Source organism: Lampetra fluviatilis, chromosome 26, assembly GCF_964198595.1.
Source record: "Lampetra fluviatilis chromosome 26, kcLamFluv1.1, whole genome shotgun sequence".
Taxonomy (NCBI): Eukaryota; Metazoa; Chordata; class Hyperoartia; order Petromyzontiformes; family Petromyzontidae; genus Lampetra; species Lampetra fluviatilis.
The window spans coordinates 4,859,655-4,882,044 of record NC_136300.1 but is presented as its reverse complement, the minus strand read 5'-3'; the positions used below and the strand labels follow the sequence as shown (position 1 = coordinate 4,882,044).

The window sequence follows — 22,390 nt, the reverse complement described above, 5'->3', positions numbered from 1 at the left end:
GACTGCAGGAATTCATTTTCTTGGTTCGTTCGGTAAAGTCACGTAGATAGAAAACAAAAAAGATAAATTCAAAATGGAAAAAAATTGTAAATAATAAAAGCAACAAACCACATTTTAAAAAATTTGAATTTTTTTATAAATACATTGAAAAAAAAAAATCTACATTCATACTGGCATGCATACACTACAGAAGATACATGCACATGTACAGCCCTTGGTCGATCCACTGCTGGATGAGTGTTTCACCCTGCCATGCAGGTCACGATGCATACTTTACTATACTTCACCACGCTGGTCAGTGTGGGTTAATGAAAGTTGGGAGATTAGATGTTGGAGCATAGACGTCTAATAAAGGTTTTTACCCAGGAAACCTGCAATGAGTCTCATAACTCCCTTTTCAGGAGAGTCCTGCGTTGTGATGTTTGGCCAGTACCCATAAGGGTTATGCATTGTCCTTGAAACGAATTGTCCTTCACGAGAGAGAGCCTTCTATATGGCCTTGTCTCAGCACCAGTGTTCGCCCAGAGAACGCCAAAAGGCAAGCAGCACAAAGACAATGCACGTATCAGAGCAGTTATAGCTCGGGGTGAACAGCTACATCATGGGACCTTTTTGTCAGTTTCAAAGTATGAGAAATCAGAATAGGGTTTATCTTTTCTGGCAATAAAACAGGAGGTGTTCAGATGTTCAAACGCCAAAATAAGAAACCTTTTTGCAAGGAATCAAGCCTGCAGTAACCACACGTACTTGTGGTGAACATGAAAACAAACATGCTCTGATAATATAATTATATTCTTGGTTATTTCGGGAAGTCACGTAGAAGGAAAATATTAAAATAATAAAAATAAAACATAATCTAATACATTTTTTTATTATATTATGTTTTATTTTTTATCATATAATACAAACATTTTAAATTATGTATTATTTGTATTATTTTCTTATTTCCCTTCTACGTGACTTTACCGAAAGAACCAAGAATATGAATCCCTGCAGTCACGAAAGCTTTAAATCGAAATATAATTATATATCTGGCATTGTCTTTGGAATGGATTGGCCTACACCAGAGAGAGCCTTCATCATGGGCTTATCTCACTATCAGTTTTAGCCCAGCGAACTCTAAAAGGCGAACAGCACTAAGACGACACAAGTAACAGAACACTTATAGCTCAGATCAAGCAGTTTAAGGAGGCTGTCCGTTTCAAAGACAATGCGTGTTTACATTCAGAGCATGATTGCATGTTTTTGCCACAAGTACGTGCGCTTAATGCAGACTTGATGCCTTGCAAAATGTTTCTATTTGGTGTTTGAACATCTTCTTAACGCCTGTTTTTGTTGCCAGAAAGAGTAAAACCTATTCTTATTATTAATCGTTTTTGATACCGGCAAAAAAAAAAACACAGGTGCCATCGAGTTCAAGTATATTTTGGGAAGAAACCGATGCACGTAGGAAAAAAAACCCCATCGCGCACATCAGGTGGTAAACACTCAACGCTCAGCACGGGGAGATTCAATCCACACACACTCGGTCCTGTGAGTGGAACAGAATCCATCTGTGAACCACACTCATCGCTGTGCTGCCATCTCCTTGCACCAAGCAGCCCTCGCAGCCTACAGCACCTGGTATACACATGTGGCGGTCGCATATTGAGACACAAGCCCGGCTCAGCCAGGTGATGCTATCTGCTGATACAGCGCACTCGTTGTCCGTTCGTGAAAGACAAAACATCTCCCGATTGGTCGTGAATAGGTGATAGTGACAAGTGAGTTTGAGTGAGCACCCACTGATGATGGCGTGTACAGCTAGCACGAGGCAACGCCCACACGCACATTCATCTTCCCAACGTCGATGTTGAACACCACAGTTACCAGCAACTCATATTCATCAGTCGACCTGGGGTGAGCCCAGGACAGCTTCGCGCTGTGATCTAATGAGACTGCTGAATAGTGTGAGGGTGTTGACGTTTCTTTGTGTATCTAGGAGGTGAAAACTCAAGGAACAAGGAGAGAGTCGAATGTGCACAAGGGGCCTGGGTTATTAGACTGCCAGTTGGGGACTATGGCTATGTATGCGGATATATCTTCTTGGTTCTTTCGGTAATGTCACGTAGAATGAAAATAATAAAAATAAAACATAATAAAATAATTATCACGACGTTTCGGCCACAACGCAAGCAGCAGTCCTCAGGTGAAGAACAGGTCTGTCTTCTCGACAGACCTGTTCTTCACCTGAGGACGGCTGCTTGCGTTGTGAGAATTATTTTATTATGTTTTATTGTTTTTATTATTTTATTACTTCCCTTCTACGTGACTTTACCGAAAGAACCAAGAAGATGAATCCCTGCAGTCACGAAAGCTTTAAATCGAAATGTGTATATATGTTGAACTTCTTTCGCACCATATGTAGCCAACCGTGCTCATCGGAGGTGCCTAATATGCTCGTGCAATTGTCAAATTTGTCAAACGTTGACGCTGACGCCAGCAACACACTGGCCTGCTCTTGCGAATGATGGCAGGCGATCTTTAACGTCCCCTTTGAAGCATACGACGTATATTGTTATTGCGGTCATAACACCCGCAGGAATAACCAGGGGGCAGCCGCTGGATTCGAACCGTGAACCTCTGCAACACGCGGCGAATTTGCGCTCCTGCAAGGCCATGGGGAGCAGTTGTTGCAGGGGTTGTGCCTATATGAGACTGCGTGTCACTGTGAGAGCGTGCTTTGCGTGCGATGAGCGGTGGCGCACAGCGATTAAGCGGGCAGCGTCACGAACCCAGCGACCCCGAGGTCCATTCCCGCTCATCGGTGACAAATATCTCAACCGGTCCTGGGCCCCCCCCCCACCAGGTTTACTCAGAGGCAACCTGGCGTGGTGCTGGCCACCCACCCAACCATCCAACCCATCAGAGACGCCCGCTAACGGCAACTAGCCTCTCAACAGTCTTGCATTGTGTGGCGATACCGCCCCCCACCCTCCCGATACGTTCCATTCATTGGCTACCACATTCTGATAAGCTCCCCCCCCCCTCTCCTCCCCCTTAACTTGTATTTAAGAGCTTGCATCTTGAATCCCTGCCTCACTTGATGCAGCAAATCTGGCTGTGACGGTCCCACCTGATGACGGAGACTTGTGTTGCCTCCGAAACGTCGTGATTTTTTATTTAATTTTTATTAATTTTAATTTCATTTTTTACCTACGTGACTTTACCGAAAGAACTAAGAGTATGATACCGAGGGTGGTTTTGTTTTTCTCTTTAACCGGCGAGTCGAGCACTGTGCTATCATCTCCATTGGCAAGGGAAAGGCTGCGTCCACTAACTCCACTGGTACGTGAGCCCGGGCCCATTTGGTGGGCACGTGACCCCACCGTGCACCCACACGTCGGCCTTGCGAGGCCTCGGACCTGTGCCCTGGGGGGAAATTCGTGGAGAATTGATCGCGGTCGATGACGGAGCGCTCTTGAGATTAATGGGGGGGGGGGGGCGGGGGTCCTGCGGTGCATAGTGATTTCTGCAATTGCCATGTTTGTTTAATCGCCATGAAATGTTTAACATGAGCTCCTGGGCACGTCACGTGCGGGTGAATGTGAGCGTTGGGCACCGTTCGCGCTGCGAGGGAGGTTGCTCATTGTGAACCGACATAATACATGTCGCCTTGCCTTGCGTATTGTACCGTACGTGTAATCGATACGGTGAAGCAATGTTTGGCAGAAGAAAAAATAACAACCGTGTTTTCTTTTCTATTCTGACCAACGTGTACTCGGTATTCGCCCTAAAAACAAAATGAGACACGTTATGATTTGTAAGGGTAGAAATCGGTCTCACGGCATTATTCTCAAGCACGTGGGTCACTCTCCCACAGTGAATAGAGTAATGAGCACATTTTGAAAATTGGCCCTAATTATTCCCTCTTTCTTGGTTGAATTCCTGCCCCTGCATTGAAAATGGATTTAATGATGTAGTTAAAACTATTGAATGGGGAAACACTTGACATTTGAATGACGCCAACAAGGCTCACCCTAATAGAATGGGCAGATCAAACAGAATTCTACAAATACTCCGATCGCTGCTCTTTTCTCACAACTCCGGTGAAAACGCCGATTGTTTGCACAGTAATCAGCTTGGCTTCACCGTGAAAACGTTTTGCTGCTGGAAATCCTGGTTTTGCTGGAAAATGCTGTTTTCATATATTGCAATAGACTTCCCCGGTGGAGGCAACGATCGGAATATAAATAAGAGAGTGAGAGGAGTCCAACGAGAGGAGCGCCGATTAACGACGAGTCGGTGCGGCTAAATTGAGCGTCTGGTGTGTGACATGGAACAACAGTAGATGGCAGCTTTTGCCTGTTACAGCCACTATCCCAGCACAGCCATCAGTTATCTCACAGCCACTCACTCCCCTCTTTCTCTCTCTCTTCCTCGCACCAAACAACTCAAATTTTCTCAAATTAAAAAAAATTCGCCACCCTCTTGAAAAAAAAGATATATTGTACACGGTGGTCCAGATGTCTTGTGACCACCCACCCCCCCCAAATGAATTGACCCCTGACATTTTTTTCCCCCTTTTGCAAATTCATTTCTGTTTTAAATAAACCTTACTTTAAAAAAGATTACATTTTATAGACTTAAATAGGGTTCACAAGACATCTGGATCACCCTGTAGAAGAGGATACGCGTCACTTAAGGTGGCGGTGACATTCCAATTCTCCCCCTATTAAAGATCTGTTTTGTATGGGTCTCTTTCTCTCTCTCTGTAATAGGTCAAATCAACCCGACGGTGTTTGAACACGTAGACTTGCTAAATCCCTGCTCGCCGAGTGCTTACAGCAGCAACAGCCACGCAGCGCGTCTGGGTGTTTTTTAAAAAATCCTTTATATTAAGTTCACTTGCTTGCTTATGCGCTTACGACCGTGCAAATCTTTCGGTCGTTTTTTAACCCACTTCCCGTGATCCAATCGAGCTGACATTTTGCACACAGACTCGTTGTGCGTGACAATGTATTTTACACTTTTTATGAAAAAATGAATTATATTTAATTACCAATTACCCATAGGTGGCAGTCATCTCAAGCCAGATGACGAGAGGACTCTAGCCGCCACGCATATAAAGGATTTATAGTGAAAAACTTTGTTTTTACGGGTTAATTTTTTTCCACGGCCCGTTCAGCGGTCCTGTAAACGTTTGATAGTTCGTGCGAATTTGGGACAATTTACAAGCGCCTATGCTTCGTTATGGCTCAAAATGTTATACTGTTATAGGTCTCTCAATATGCTTAATTTTGTATTTCCTGTGACATATTAAAGTACTTATTCTATGATACCAAGAAGCTGTGGCAGGAAAGATGTCCATGACATTCGTTAGATATATTTATTCATACCGGAGGAATCCGAGCAGTTCGTGTGGTCCGATTGCGATTCTTCATGATAATCAAAATAACAAGCGTAGAAACGCAACACAGAACTGTTTCAGCTCAGAACTGAATCAGTTCACAGCCGAAGTGATTCGAGGCCAGACAGGTGGAGTACATCAGATTAGTTGAGGACTGCTCTGATTCACTCCATCTCTCTTGACCTCGCTATGCGCTGTGAAAACAGGCCCAGTGCTCCGATTAGCACGGTTGGCTACGTACGGTGCAAAAGAAGTTCAACACACATATATTGCTAGAAACGTCACCGATTATATATACATCTCTTTTTTTTAAGGCCACAGTGTCATTGACGACTGTGTTTCAGTTTGTGTAATTCGTGCTTGTGCATCTAATTGGACGTCTGTGAAAAAGGAGCTATGGAGCTCATCGGCTTTCTGCAGCATAAATAAATATTCTGATTCTGATTTCATCCTGGAACTGCTTCAGCGAAGAGTCTGACATATCACTCCGGCGAGACGCGTAACAACCTGAGAACCCCACTAGCGAGCTATGGGCACGTGGCAACCGCGAGAATATCCCTCCCGCGTTGCGTCGCGGCGAATCTGCCGGAGAATTAACAAAAAATACGAAGACCTAATGGGCCCCCTTAATGGGATGTACGGCATGCAAATGTTTACAATCAGGTGGAGGGTCCACCGTGTCACTTTCTAATGGAACACGTTCTGGTGTGGGTTCAGGGCAGGCAGATGCGCGCGCGCCAAAGTGAAGCCTTACGGGTGAGCGTCGCCGCCGTTTCTACATTTGAGACGCGAATAGTAAGCACGAGGCTTGGGATGTCATTTGTCCCTTTTGCAAATGCTGTGGACCTCGCGACGTGGCACTGCCGCCGAGGAACGCAATGCCGGTCTCCGTGAAAACGTAGAGGGGCGGAGGGTCAAAACACGTTCGCATTTAAGTGCCGCCATCAAAGCGAATAAATGCGTAGGGAAATAAATTAATAAACAATGCGCGTTCACATTTAGCGGCATTAAAAAATTTTGTTGCTAAAAGCAAAACACAATTTTTGTTGTTATATTAAAAAAACAGCAATTACATTTTGGCCAAATGGCCTCCATCAGAACACAAAATATTTTAACCCATTTGCGTACTGTACTTGTGGTCACATTGGCAGGGCGTGCGTGCAATCTTTGCAGGTGCAGCCAAAATACTTTGTGAAAATCTCCAAGGTGTCCCATGAGTCTGGAATCGTAGGGAAAAAACTAATTCATATGTCTTTGTTTCTACAGGCCCAAGATGTCTCTGAGTAAGGCAGAACGAGTCCAGATAATTCAGGGACAACGGTGGACACATTGATGCACGTTCAGTGAAAAAAAGCGTTATTTACTTTTTAAAATAGGTTTTCCTATGATTCCAGACTCATGGGATACCCTGTATATACTGTATATATATTAATAAGAAAACAATAATCTGAATCTTTATTTAGATTGCGGGAGGAATCCGATGAGCTATGAAGCTCTTTTTGCTCAGACCTCAAGCAGGGACAGGCCACCAGGTGACGTCGACAAACGGTGTAACAACACGGCATGAGAGCAAGATGAGAGTAAAAGTAAGCAAGTCGCTGAACTATTCATAAAACACGTTCCTTCGGAGTGGGCAGGTAGGAACTTGGTTGGACAGCGCGGCGTTTGGGGGGGGGGCAGTTGGATGAGTGGGCGTGTTGACCCCTCCCCCCCACCCTCCCCGACATCGTCAACCAATCGCGGCGTAGCTCGGTGTTCGGTGGGGAGGGGCATGGGTGGGTGGAATTCCGCATATGCACGACAGACAGACAGACACATAATCCCTGGTGGGCAATGTGGAACCTGCTGTTCCTACCTGTATAAAGTCCACAATTACTCATTTTCGTAATAAATAAAGTCCACAATTACTCATTTTCGCAGGTACATTAATTCCCGCCGATTTGTCAACACCAAATGGAAGATTGGGTAATGCAAAAAACAGCAACAACAACAACAACAGTAGTCCCAGAAGCAACCTTTAAGTTCGGCTTAACCCCGAAGCTGAGTTTGTACATATCAAGTAAGGTTCCAGCATCACGTGCCCTCGGGCTGCTGGAAATGATCCCATCGGGCTCCTCGATGCTGTTTTCATCGCAGCCCACTGCGATTTGCAGACACATTCTCTGGGTGGAGGGGGCAGGCATCGCCGTTGAACCACCGCAGCAATCGCTGCAAAGGAGGAGGAGGGTTCGTCTTGATTTGAAGCTTTCGTGACTGCAGGAATCCATACAATTTGGTTATTTCGGTAAAGTCACGTAGGTAGAAAAATAAATCAATCACGACGTTTCGGGCGCAACACAAGCGTCCGCCATCAGGTGGGAAAGCACGTGATAACGGACGCGCGTGTTGCGCCCGAAACTTTCGTGATTGATTTTATTTTTATACCTGCGTGACTTTACCGAAAGAACCAAAGAGTATGAGGGTTCGTCTCTTGATGGATAACGGAACAAGGCAGGCACCTGTCAAGGCCAGGCGAGTACCATTAGCGGCGTTGCGTTGCGTGCGAGCGATGTGTCGCGTTAAAATTTTTTTAAAGAAAATAATACGCGTCGCGTATAAAATGGGCAAAACAAGAAATTGTCGGCGTTCGGTCGCGTGCGACTTGCACGGGCGACGCAGGGTGAGAGAGGGACGCAGGGTGAGAGAGGGACGCAGGGTGAGAGAGGGACGCTCGTGGCTGCAGGGATCCGTGAACGCGCCACGCCTGTGCACCTACAGCAGGCGTCCACATTCATTTCAACACGTGGCATGGGTGGAAAAAACCCGATTTTTCCAGCGGCAGGCATCGGGTTTTTTCTTGAATACAATTAAACCCGATTTCGGGGAATTAAAACCTGGTTTAATGAATACGAAACTCTGATCCAAGGCTTAGGCTGCTTCCTCGTCGCTGCTGCTATCGTACTCGGGGGGGCCATCGGGCACGGGGTAGTCGTAGAATGCGGCGGGCAGGTTGGTCGTGATGAACACGAGCTTCTCCTCCACAATCGTGGGCGCCAGTGAGTTCCTTAGGTTGGAATAGATGAAGCCCATCGTTGAGAAGTGCGGTTCTGAAATTAGAACCAATGAAACCGAATTTCTCCCAATTTCAGATGATCGGGTTTAATATAAAAAGACAAACCCGATTATAAAAAACCCGACTGTGCCACCCTTGACACGTAGCAGCAGCAGCAGGCTTTCGCGACCAATATCATCCATAATAGAGGTGTTTTGGGTTAGATCGCGTAAATATATAAATGTGTCGTTAAAACCCGCCACCACCCGACACAGCCAACTAGCAAGCTGTCGTCACGTAAACAGAACGTGGCCAATTCGTCACGAGTCCAGCAACACCGCGGTGTTGGAGAGCCAAGCCACAACATTTAGTGAATGACGGTGTGAACGACACACATCAATATATATTGACGCGATCTGCCCCAAAAGACCACCAAACATCGTCCTCATCCACGTGTGCCCACGCAGCGCGATGCCAGCCGACGGAGCCGTCGCGACGCAGCGAACGTTGCCAATTCATGGGGGATTGCCGGCGGATGACGGCAATCTGGCAGGGTCGTAACATTCCCGACACGTGCGTTGAAGCTCAAGGATGCGCAAAAGCAGCGCGCGGGTGGGTCGTGGCGCCGCGACTCGTTAGCGGCGACAGCGAAAAACGCGAGAAGCGTCGCAAGCTCGCAGACACAGCTCGTGTGTGAGTGTGTGGGTGAGAGTGTGTGTGGGTGTGTTGTAGTGTGTGTGTGTCTGTGTGTGTGTGTGAGTGTGTGTGGGTGTGTGAGTGTGGGTGAGTGTGTGGGTGGGTGTGTGTGGGTGAGTGTGTGAGTGTGTGGGTGGGTGTGTTGTAGTGTGTGTGTCTGTGTGTGTGTGTGAGTGTGTGTGGGTGTGTGAGTGTGGGTGAGTGTGTGGGTGGGTGTGTGTGGGTGAGTGTGTGAGTGTGTGTGAGTGTGTTGTAGTGTGTGTGAGCGAGTGTGTTGTAGTGTGTGTGTGTGGGGGGGGGGTGTGGGTGTTGTAGTGTGTGTGAGTGAGTGTGTTGTAGTGTGTGTGTGGGTGTGTGTGGGTGAGTGTGTGTGGGTGAGTGTGGGTGGGTTTGTGGGTGTGTGTGTGGGTGAGTGTGTGTTTGTGAGTGTGGGTGAGTGTGTGTGTGTGAGTGTGTGGGTGAGTGTGTGTGGGTGTGTGTGAGTGTGTTGTGTGTGAGTGTGTGTGAGTGTGTGTGAGTGAGTGTGGGTATGTGAATGAGTGGGTGAGGGTGTGTGAGTGTGGGTGAGTGTGTGTGAGTGTGTGTGGGTGAGTGTGTGTGGGTGTGTGTGTGTGTGGGTGAGTGTGTGTGAGTGAGTGTGGGTGAGTGTGTGTGTGGGTGAGTGTGTGTGGGTGTGTGTGAGTGTGGGTGAGTGTGTGTGGTTGTGTGTGGGTGAGTGTGTGTGTGAGTGTGTGGGTGAGTGTGTGTGGGTGAGTGTGGGTGAGTGAGTGTGAGTGTGTTGTAGTGTGTGTGTGTGAGTGTGTGGGTGTGTGTGAGTGTGTGTGAGTGTGGGTGTGAGTGTGTGTGTGTGTGAGTGTGTGTGGGTGTCTGTGAGTGTGTGTGTGAGTGTGTGAGTGAGTGTGTGTGTGTGGGTGGGTGTGAGTGTGTGTGTGGGTGTGAGTGTGTGGGTGTGGGTGTGTGTGGGTGAGTGTGGGTGAGTGAGTGTGTGAGTGGGGTGTGTGTGTGAGTGAGTGTGTGTGAGTGGGTGAGTGTGTGTGTGTGAGTGTGTGGGTGAGTGTGTGTGTGAGTGTGTGTGTGTGAGTGTGTGTGAGTGTGTGCGTGTGTGTGTGTGAGAGTGTGTGGGTGAGTGTGTGAGTGTGGGTGTGTGTGGGTGTGTGTGTGTGTGTGGGTGTGTGGGTGTGTGGGTGTGTGGGTGAGTGAGTGTGTGAGTGTGTTGTAGTGTGTGTGTGTGAGTGTGTGAGTGTGTGTGAGTGTGTGTGAGTGTGTGAGTGTGTGATTGTGTGAGTGTGTGAGTGAGTGTGAGTGAGTGTGTGGGTGAGTGTGTGAGTGTGTGGGTGTGAGTGTGTATGAGTGTGTGTGAGTGTGTGCGCGCCTTGTCGGCAATATCTATCGCGAAAGGGCAATTGGATTTGCTCTCGATCTGGAGGAGCAAGTTGCCGGCTTTGTTCGCCTTGCGCCTTCATGCAGCCCCCCCCTACCCCCGACTGGGGTCGCCAATAGTCGTAAAGGTCACGGGCTTCTGAGTGAGGGAGTCAGTCGGGTGTTCTGTCTTAGAGGAGTCGGAGGCGGTGGGATGGATCGCAGGTCACAGCAGTCGTTGCTGGCAAGGCCATCGTTAAACCGGGGTCTCGAGGAGCGTGGCGAGTAGAGATCTGGTCTTAGACCCGGTCAGAGTCGGTTAACACACAATTAACGCATAGCCTGGTTGATTACGTGTTTCAAAATTTGCTAAGTTAGAATTTTAAGTGTGAAAATTCCAAAGAGAGGACACAGGCAGAGAGAACAAATAGCCAGAAAGAAAAATACCGACTCTCTGTGTTGTATTACATCACATTTCGATATTTTGCTGGGTTATTTAATTTTCGTGTGCCTGTCTCCTAGTTTTAAATTTTGCGTGCGCGTTCCACATTGTCATCTTACTTGCAGCAGCAGCAGTACGTTGGCGTACACTCATTGATATGCTAATTCTCTCTGCCCCCTCCCTCTCTCCGTTCTCGCCCCCCCTCTCTATATTTAAGGGACCGTCATAGAGACAACCCCTCTCTTTGTGCCGATGTGTGTCCTCTCTCTGTGTGCCGTTGTGATGTCTGTCTGCTTGTATGTCTGTCTATAGTTTTCTAGTTAGATTTTTTGTTGCTATTTCTTTTATACCTGATGATGATTGCTTGTGTTGCAATCGAAACGTCGTAATATGTTATTTTAATTTATTATTTTATTTTTAGACGTGACTTAACCGAAAAGAACCAAAGAATAATTCCTGCAGTCACGAAAGCTCCTAAATTAAGATTGAGTGGATTGTTCTCCTGGTCCTTTGGGGTTTTTCCAGTCCACAATCAGAATCGTGCGTTTATAGTAATTTTGCTGCTGTACATTTCCACGTGATAATACGTCGCTTCGTTGAGCTCTCATTTGTGGGCAGGTCGCTTTTGAAAAAGAGCTCTCTAGCTTAGTGGGCTTTACCAGGTAAATAGAAAAAAACTGACAGCATGCTATTTCATGTTGAGCTTGTATTATGTACCCTTCGTTCTCATTCTCCCCCTAATCATCAAATAAAAGGGTTAAAGGAGATGGCTATCATTCCTCACTGATGTTCACACTCTCGAGAACATACGGCCCAACGTCCATACATCTAAGCGTCCCACACCTGTTTTATTATCACACTGATGACATTTTCAGTCTGTGCGATGCATAATTTAGATGAATATTAATTTACTCTGCATCAACGTATCACATGTGTTTCTTGCAAAATGGAATTGTATGCGCTCTTACATCACTTGCTTTGTCTCGTCCTTGCATATGTCACGCAACCCACACTCGTACCTGTCAATTCCTGTTAGTGTATAGCGATGCAACGCTTCTGTGTTTCAACGCTCTTCAAGATCAAATGGCACCGGCATTTCAAAACAGTGCAATGTTTACATAACATTGAATTTCAGCCGAGCTGCAAGCAGTCTGAGCGTGATGGCACATCGATGTTAACTTAACACGAAATATACATATATATCCCTAAAAAGACACCAGTACCATAACATGAACCACACATGGGTAGTGAAATAAAATGGCACAATGCGTTCATACGCGTTCAGTACGTGCACCAAACACGTAAAAAAAACCAAGACTTGTTAGTGTGGCAAAGCCATCGAGTGTGCAGGCGGTGCAGCAGCGCTGGTGCCAACGAGCCGGATGAGGAGTTCAAGGAACTGGGCCACGGAGGAGATGAAAACTTTAACAGGAAGGTGACGTGGACGGGGACGTCCCGTCTTATTAATTGTTACCAGGGCCCTTGCCAACAACGCTACAGCCCCAGAGTCGCGGGTTTTGGCAGCTCGTGCAATGAACGGCAGAGGCCTCCTTCTCGCGCATGCGAAACTCTCCCGTTCGTCGCTGGTTTCGGCTGCCTGCTCGTGGAGCTTGCCGACACGGCACTGCAGTGCGGGCAGCTCGAAGCGGAGCCTCCAAAGCCTCCCACACGATCATAATGAGATTCGCAAATCACGAGGGTGGTGGGGGGGGGATCTGATTCTCGACTCCTTTCACGCCCGCCCGCCCGCCCATCGAATGAAGTTTTTTTTCACCTTTCAAATTGAACACCTTGCCTATTTGACGTTGTAGTGCTTCATGCGCGTCCAAATTATAACAAAACCTCTTGCCTTTGTTTCCCCTCTTCGGCGAGGTGGCGTTACCCTCGCGTTTCCAAATGCCACCAGTAAGTCTGTGGCCAGGGGCCACGGCAATTCTATGGAGCACCGTGGGGGCACGGAGATGTATTCATTTTTCTTTACGTGATGAGAGAGAGAACAGAAAATGCGTTTGTCCATTTATATTTGTGAATGTGGGCATGACACGGAAAGTCACCTTGGCATATTCAATTCATACTGATGCACTTGAACGCTTGGTCATGAAATGTGCAAACGCCGTTGATAATCAATTGCTGTGTCGCCGTTCCAGCGCTGTTAATGTCATTGTTTGAATGTAATTCGAGGCGACGTGACATTTTTTTGTTATCGGTCAGAGCGATGAGGCCAATTAAGGGCGAATTCCACAGCTAGTTAAAAGGTAGGCTCAGCCTTGCATTCCGTTTAATGTTATGTCAAAACCTGCCACTTTGCAAGGAGTCGGACTGGTGCAGAGCTGCGCCTGCAGAGTGTGCAAGAAATAATGAGAAATAAATGAGTGGCTCTTGACTCAGATCCGTGCAGCAATCGTCTGAGTTCCACTGCAAAACGTGCAATTCATGTAATGAACATTTCCTGCCATTTATAAGGTCACATCAACACCACCACCACCATCATCATCATCATCATCAATATCGTCGTCGTTTTTTAGTAAGCACTGGGCATACACATTATCAATTGTCTAACCGCCACAACTATTACGATACTTTTCAAAACACTAACAATGCACACGATGGCACGGCTCATTGCGACCTGGGACTGAATAATAAAACAATAAAATTGGCATACATCTAAAAGCTGCTGGGCTGGGCTGGTGCCAATACACAGGCAAAAGGATGATTCCTCCTCATCTATTTTTCCTTGAATAAACAAATCATTATATTGGGGCAATGAAAATCAGTATGACGAGCCTGATTTGCACAGAAATGTGTTACTGTTTGATCTTATGCTGCAAGATGCTCGCCTGGTCGGGATCTTTTGATGAAATCCAGACGCAACCCCACAATGTATCAATACCATCAGGCACTCTCTTTCCACTGCTGGATGAGGGATTTTATCTTCGCTGACGCCGTTGGACTTGTGCAGCTGCAGTTCATCCATAGATCTCAATCCGAGGTTCATCACTCCATCTCCACGCCGTTGGTCCCTTCCTCCGTGTACTCCTCTGCTAAATCACATCACTGATGTTGTTTATCGGCTGCAATCTCTCTTTTTTTTTATGAGCACACACAGAGATGCACAGGCCGTCGCGGTCAAGTGCTGTTTGCGAGCACCGATTATGCATTCGGCACCGAGTAAGATGCAACGGGGGAGCTCATTTTAGGCTGAGTATACCCAGGCGAGGCACAGACCGAGAGCAAGTGTCACTGGTGTATGTGTGTGGGTGTAGCCAACACTCAAATATGCATATGGTGCATTGGACATTTTTGGGATTACAAACATTAACCCCGATATCGTTAGTTCCTGAATGTTCCCTTAACACTGGTTTGCTACCGACACATACAAGGACCTACCTGAACGCCTGGTCGTTGACGTGGTCGTCGCATTTCTCTTACAGGATTCCGTTACCACGCGCGGACTCGCCTTTATACATAGACAGTTTGAAGCGGGTACTGTTAACGAGCGCCTATTACGACTGGCAAGACCAGAGCAGTCTTCTCGATGGTGGTGGTGGACCGGGGGGGGGGGGGGGTTCTATGAGCTTGCACCCTACCCAGCACACCCCTGACAACCCCCCCCCACACACACCCCTCGCGTCTCCCGAGCCGAGCGGGATCTGCTTCGCCAGCTGTACGGCCACACCGAGACCGAGTCACCGCAAGGATGAGCGAGAATCCAATTTTTTTTCTGTGTGTGTTTAGGCCGAGCGGACCTAGAGGCGTCGTCGCGTACCTTGGAAGAGGACGAGCTTGCGAGCGCTGAGCATGAGGGCGCAGCAGAGGCTGCGGCTGGGGCCGTGCAGACAAGCGGACGAGCTCGTGGGCTGCTCCATGGCCCCCACCCCCCGCACCGCTCCCACGGCGTCAAAGCTCCCAGCCTCCGCACCGGCAGTGCCAGCAGCAGTGGCAGTAGCAGTACCAGCAGCAGTGACAGCAGCAGTGGCAGTAGCAGTACCAGCAGCAGTGACAGCAGCAGTGGCAGTAGCAGTACCAGCAGCAGTGACAGCAGCAGTGGCAGTAGCAGCAGTACCAGCAGCAGTAGCAGCAGCAGTACCAGCAGCAGCGCCAGCAGCAGTACCAGCAGAAGTGACAGCAGCAGCAGCACCAGCAGTCCCAGCAGCAGTGACAGCAGCAGCAGCAGTTCCAGCGCTAGTACCAGCAGCAGTGACAGCAAGTAGCAGCAGCAGTAGCAGCAGCAGTAGCAGCAGCAGTCCCAGCAGCAGTGACAGCAAGTACCAGCAGCAGCAGCAGTCCCAGCAGCAGTAGCAGCAGCAGTGACAGCAAGTACCAGCAGCAGCAGCAGCAGTCCCAGCAGCAGTAGCAGCAGCAGTGACAGCAAGTACCAGCAGCAGCAGTACCAGCAGTAGCAGCAGCAGTACCAGCAGCAGTCCCAGCAGCAGTAGCAGCAGCAGTTCCAGCAGCAGTGACAGCAGTAGCAGCAGTACCAGCAGTAGCAGCAGCAGTTCCAGCAGCAGTGACAGCAAGTACCAGCAGCAGCAGCAGCAGTCCCAGCAGCAGTAGCAGCAGCAGTTCCAGCAGCAGTGACAGCAGTAGCAGCAGTACCAGCAGTAGCAGCAGCAGTAGCAGCAGCAGTCCCAGCGGCAGTAGAACTAACCCCGCGTTCAACTCGGTCAGGAAGATCGATGGCAGAAAGATTCTCCGGCGAACGTCGACATATCCATCAACGACGCACACCGTTGCTTCAGCACATCTTCTCGATCAGCAGCAGCAGCATCGTCATCATCTTCATTGATTTCGTCGAAATCATTTGAATTAGTTTCAGCTTAAATCATCGTTAGGATGTCGATGCTAATGACCAGTCAAGGTTCCGGCCGTCGATTCGTTTGCATGTCAAGCACAAGGAACGAGCCACGAGATGAGAAACGGTCTTCAGCTCCTTACGCACGCAATCGCGAAGCGCATCTTTGCGCGTCGCACGCTGCACGATGCCGCTGATGATATTGCTGCTGCTGCCGCTGATGATCGCGAGTCCAACGCGTGGTGGAGGCGGCAGTGTGGATGTAACGTCGTGCGCTCGATCGTGCGGCGAGCGCGCGAGTGCACGGCATCCACGCGCGCTGTGTGTGATGCGCTCTTTCCCCGTCTCCCACCACCACCACCAAAAGCGCCGCCACCTCCTCCAAACTATCCAATGACGGCAAATTCATTGAGCGGGGGGGAGGGGAGGGGGGTATGGTGGGGTGGGGAGGAGGGGGGGGGGGATTTGGCGAAGCGGGCAGGCACAGACCACCCCCGCCACTCACGTTGCACGCAGCCGCGTGTGCGGAGCGCGACGCAGCGTTGGAGCGCAGCGGCGACCCCCGCCACACCGGCGAGGCGGTGACGCCGATGAGAAGACCGCGCGGAGCCTCCTAGCGCGACGAGACGACGCCGCGAGACGCCGCGCGCTTCATCTTAGCACCCCCGACTGTCGGGAAGGGTCCCGGGACGCCGTAATGGACCGCGCCACATACATCTCGCTCCGCTAGCTCGCTCGCTCGCTCTCTGTGCTGTCCACGTTGGATGTATTATACTCTCTTTAAAGTGGCCGTCGCCTTACGCGGGTAATTCCCTACTTCCTAGCCAAGCCTGAGAGAGCTGCCGTGTTCCGGAAAACGCCGGGTGCGAAAGTGCGCCCTGGAATCCAGGCGCGTCGGTCCCCTTGTCTCGAAGCGAGTCGGCTCGTGTCACCCGCTGCGCTCTCTGCACGACCACGCGCATCTGGCGACACGCTCACACGTACACACACAAACGCACATACTCACACACACGTACACACGCGCTCACACACACATACACACGCTCACACACACACACTCACACACGCTCACACACACATACACACGCTCACACACACGCTCACACACTCACACACACTCTCACATACACACACGCTCACGCACACGCACACACACACACGCTCTCACATACACCCACGCACGCTCACACACTCACACACACGCACGATCACACACACACACGCTCACACACACACACGCTCACACACACACACACACGCTCACACACACGCACACACACGCTCAGACACACACACACGCTCACACACACACACGCTCACACACACGCACACACACGCTCACATACACACGCTCACACACACGCACACACACGCTCACACACGCACACACTCTCACATACACACACACGCTCACACACACACGCACGATCACACACACGCTCTCACACACACACACGCTCACACACGCGCACGCCCACACACGCTCACACACACACTCACACGCTCACACACACGCTCACACACACACACGCTCACACACGCACACGCTCACACACACGCGCGCGCACACACACGCTCACACACACACACGCGCTCACACACACACGCGCTCACACGCACACACGCTCACACGCACACACACACACGCACGCTCACACACACACGCCGGCATGCACACCGACGACACCACGCGCTCACACACTCACACACGCCGGCACGCTCACACACACACACGCACGTTCACGCTCACACACACGCTCACACTCGCCGGCACGCACACACACGCTCACACACACGCTCACTCACACTCGCCGGCACGCTCACACACACGCTCACACACACACACACGCTCACACACACACACGCTCACACACACACACGCTCACACACACACACGCACGCCGGCACGCACACCGACGACACCACGCGCACGTAGCAGAGAACGTCGATCGCGCTGGGTCTGTCGAGTCGCGTTATTAGCGCCGCGTTCAACTTCGTCCGACACCGCGCTCCTCGCGCCTCCCACACAGCAGCGGCCGCAGCGGCGGCGACGGCGGCGGCGGGGATACAAACACGGCAGGCTGCCCGAGTGGTTGTGGATACTGTGTAGTGTGTAGGTAGGTGGGGAGTGGGGGGGATATGGCGGAGGGAGCAGCAGGGTTATGCTGGGGTGGGGGCAGGCGGCGGGTGGAGAGAGGAGGAGGCGGCGTCGGTGCCACAGCTCCGAGTGGTTATGCATCGCTACGCACTGCGCCAAGTTGCTGTCAATACGACGACAATCAGACATCGTCGTGAGCCATGATCAATCCTCGGCTGGATGAAGGCCTCCCCCCTCCCCCTACACCGCGTCAGTCGTGGGGGTTGTTTGACCATACTTCACCACGCTGGTCAGTGCGGGTTATACCAGCGTGGGCGCATAGACTTGTGAGCACAGAACAAGGACTACAATGGAGTTTTCTCCACTGCCCTTTTGCTTCCCACCCAGCAGCCGATAACAACCGCGTTTTACGCACGGTAGCCACCCATCCAAGTACTTTCCAGGCTCAACACCTGCTTAGCTCCCGAGAATCCGGTGCATTGGCGAGTGATGTGCTCAGCCGTCAGGTGCCGCGTGCCGGCTACAAATCGCTGCCCCCCCCCCCCTCCCTGTGGGACGAACGCAGCCTCGGTTGCCCGCCATTCACTCTGGGAGGGCGACTTTCCCTTCATTAAAGCGCTGCGGTGCCAAGCGACTTGCGAGCAGCAAGCAGAGGTCGCAACCGGGTACCCGTACCCTACCCGATACCTTGGTGCGGCCGGGTACGGGTAGGCCGTGAGTCACTGGTGAGTAACCGTTTGTCACTCATTTCGGGTAGGGTACGGGTAGGGAACGGCTACCCATTTGCGATCCTGGTGCGGTCGGGTACGGGTAAGGAATCAAAACCCGTTTGCGACCTCTGGCAGCAAGGCAGCCCTGTGCTGTCATCCCAAATCGCACCGGCAACTGCTGCAGAGGGGGGGGGGGGGAAAGTCTCATTCATCCACGTGGCCTTGGTCCCTCCAGCATTCGGCTCTGCCGCCTCGATTTCATCTCTCAGCCTCACGCCTTTTCACCCAGCCGGAGGCTCACAGCCTCGGGCTAAAGTGAGAGAGAGAACGGGTCCGTCGACTTGGGGGTTTGTGACTTTGGACGAGAGATCCTAGACAATTATGTTCTCTTCATCTTTTCGTCCGAGTACGCGCAGCTTCAGCAGCGTTCCGATACGTCTGTGTGAGCTGGACATGTAAATAACAAGTCGATTTTCGTTACGTAGACCGGGTGGTAGGTCCAGTGGCATGGCACAGCTTTGTTTTCTGGAGCAGAAAACGCACACTCGCTCAAGAGAAGAGTCAACACCCGCGGTTTGAACGCACTCCCAGAAGCCGTGAAAGTGCCAATTAAATTGAGAACACAGTGAATGTAAACTGCAAACAATGCATCAGTAGTCGCGAAACAACAATTACAATGCTCAGCTGTTGTAATTGTACACACAGAGACGACGGACGGAAATAATTACAGTCACCAACATTTACTGGCACTTGTACGTACACCACACCATTAAGTTACCGTACAGTATTTACAAAATAAAAATGTGCGATTGAAATAAATGATGCATCCTGATTTTTAGCACGGCACATATACAACATGCGTACATTCCAAACACAAAGGGATTAATGGTACCCACAAGAAAAGAAACCCCATAGATTCCAATGGCCTTGCCTTACTCATGAATATCAAGCAATGCCATCCAGTCCACACATCCCTTTCTATTTAAAGCTTTCGTGACTGCAGGAATTCATCTTCTTGGTTCTTTCGGTGACTTTACCGAAAGAACCAAGAAGACACATCCCTTTCTCTCGCCAATACATTGCCATATTCCACGATTCGGGGCGTATATTTCAAACAGTAGATTTGCTTCGCGTTACGTATTTATGCTCGTTCACCCAGGAAATCCTCACCGAGTCTGGACACTTCTTCAAGAAGGTTCTGCCAGGCTGCCACAGTAGGGGGCGCAGTCACAGCTTCGTGGAATTGCAATTGAGGACAGCGCTGAAATGCGCAGGTCGAAATTTTCGGCATTGGGATGCTTGAACAAAACCGATTTGGCATGGGACAGGCGTTACACTGGAGGAGAGGCCAGAGGGAGTGATGCAGAACAGGTGGGTAGACGGACAAAACTCCACACAGAACGGCACCCGAGCTGAGAATCGAACTCAGGATACGTTTTCGTTGAGGCTCCCGTGTTATTACCACTGCTGCCACAAAGCAATGGCACACCATTCGAGTAAGTGAAGTGGATTTTTACTTGGGCATATACGGAAATAAATTGTCAAAATGTTTTCGTAATTGCTCATAAAATACCATGCTGTCCAATGCAGAGATAATTATATTTAACCTTTTTAAGCTGAGTTTCACATCTGCTTCAAACCATTGACCTGTGTTCGTCAATGATCCCTATTCAGTAAAACTTGATAATTAACTTCGAAACTTACACCCTGCATTTGCACAAACAGCGAGGGTGCCTAATTTGTGGAACTGTCGACATTTCTTCAAATAATTCCGTTTAAAGAACCCATCTTATAAGTAAATGCGTGATCCCACAACAGCCCTAGCCCACGTTATAATGAACACTGAACGAGTATTGAATCAGCCCATGCGTGTGTACGTCGCATACGTGTGTGTTTGCGTGTACGATATAAGAATGGGCGCGGTGGGTGCCGAACGCGCTGCGCTACGAACCCGGCGGCACAGCCACCACCGGTAACGATTATCTGAACCGGTCCTGGACCTCCCGTAGATCGGCTCAGCCTCAAATGAGTACCTGGTGCGTTGTGTAAACATCGTCACTGGGGAGACAAAAGCGGTCGGGCGTGGTGCCGTCCACCCACCCTCTCGTGTAACGTGCCGGACTTCATAGGTGCTCGCGAACAGCACTCGCCCCAAAAAAATCTGTTAAGGCGATATCGGGGAGGGGATTCTTCACCTTTGATGAATCAAGGTGCCCCGATAACGCTCGTGGGTCCATGCAAGCGCATTCCGATGCTCTCTCGGTGTTAAGGGGGCAGGCGACGGCCGGCGGGCTCGGCCGTCGCGTCACGTGCATCGCAAGATTCACGGCGACGGCGACGGATCGCGGTGCCGCGGGCAGCTTGGCGCGCCGAGCCGGGTCGCGCGCGGAGGTCGCAAATGGGTTTTGATTCCTTACCCGTACCCGTACCCGGCCGCACCAGGGTCGCAAACGGGTACCCGTTCGGGTACCTGATTGCGACCTCTGGGATGAAGCCATGTTGCAGGCGCGGGTGGGTTGATTCTAGGAACTTGAATTGTGAGAAGAGACAAGACGTTGGGAAATGAGTGACAAACGGTGACTCGCCAGTGACTCACGGCCTACCCGTACCCGGCCGGGTACGGGTAGCCGGGTATCGGGTAGGGTACGGGTATCGGGTAAGGTACGGGTACCGGGTAGGGTACGGGTATCGGGTACCCGGTTGCGACCTCTGGTCGCGCGTCAGCGTGGAGCGCGGCACCCCCCGTCCCCTCCGCTCCCTCCCCACCGGTCCACTCAATCGAGAAGTGTCGAGGTCACCCATGGGGCACCCGCTCACTTGGGGGGGGGGGGGGGTTCGAGCAGAGGCCGTTTGGTGAGCTGATGAGGTTCGGGGATTAAAGAGGAAACAAAATGAATAGGACCCCCCCCCCCGTCACCAATTGTAACGTATTAAAACAACAATCGAGGGGTGCAGTTGTGATGAATGTGTGCGTGTGCGCGCTACTAATTGCGTGCGTTCGTGTGGGTTACGTGGGGAGCGGCGGTGCAGCTGTTAGGGGGGGGTGTCTAGACCTGGCTTTGGGTCTCCCTTAGGTTGAGCCAGCCTGAAACCGAGCAGTGAACGGGGCTGGACGTGCGACGCGTGGGGAGTGTCGTGAAGTGCGTTTGTGGTGAGTGTGCTCGTCGCCGCTGCGTCTACATGGCGTCAAAGTGGAATCGGTGAGCCTCGAGCCGTTTCTCCTTATCGTCTGCTTTCTGCAAAACAGAGACACGGGCGGGGGGCGGGGGGGTTAGAAGGTGGTGGTTTGATATTGACTTAGACGACTCAAATAGGGCAATGCACTCAAAGTACACTGATAACAAAATAATCGTCACATAACCACACAAAATCCACACGCCCCACTCACATGCTGCAAAAAGCCTTCTCCCAATGCTACTTTAATGTTCCAATTTACTCTGTTGTCATTTGTCAATCACCAATGCACGCGTGCACGCACCGTACGTAGCCAACAGTGCTAATGTGGTGGCAAAGTGGTGAGTGCAATGCACCACAGACCGGGAGACTCGGTTTGAATCCCCGGCATTGCACGACACCAGTGGAAATAGTAACACGAAACTGGCGCGTGCCTCTCTCGCCTCTCTCGGGTCGCCTCGGCCATAAATGAGGTCCCGGTGTGGCTGCGTCAACATCAGAACGTGGCCGGCTTGGTGTCGTTGCGGCCCGGACGTCTTTGTAAGCGCCCTGCCGTTCTCACGACCAGATGGCGGGCGCTGGGCAGCACTACGCACGTTTAAACGTGACGCTATATTGCCTGGGACCTCTCTTCAAAAGGTAAGTGTCCCCAATCGAAGCACTGACACCGTCGCTGTGAAGGTTGACCTCATCACAACG

The 22,390-nt window shown here is 50.5% G+C and overlaps 2 protein-coding genes across 5 annotated transcripts in view; both read right to left on the bottom strand.

Annotated features, from left to right (window-relative positions):
- NETO2 (neuropilin and tolloid like 2) overlaps positions 1–16,156 on the bottom strand; it is a 37,897-nt gene extending 21,741 nt beyond the window's left edge. Inside the window, exons 1-2 of one of the 4 annotated variants that reach the window (XM_078868564.1) lie at positions 15,511–15,550; positions 14,684–15,453 (exon numbers count right to left, since the gene is read on the bottom strand). In XM_078868564.1, the coding sequence (XP_078724690.1) occupies positions 14,684–14,783 (100 nt within the window). In that variant the 5' untranslated portion in view covers positions 14,784–15,453; positions 15,511–15,550. Of the gene's footprint in view, positions 1–14,304; positions 14,360–14,683 lie in introns of those variants that run through there. The other 3 variants (XM_078868567.1, XM_078868566.1, XM_078868568.1) reach the window with 3 other exon arrangements.
- Positions 16,157–19,241: 3,085 nt separating this feature from the next.
- The window catches only part of ITFG1 (integrin alpha FG-GAP repeat containing 1), a 183,083-nt gene continuing 179,934 nt past the window's right edge, over positions 19,242–22,390 (bottom strand). The window contains exon 18 of the mRNA XM_078868563.1: positions 19,242–21,753. Coding sequence (XP_078724689.1) covers positions 21,694–21,753 — 60 coding nt within the window. The 3' untranslated portion in view covers positions 19,242–21,693. The remainder of the gene's footprint in view (positions 21,754–22,390) is intronic.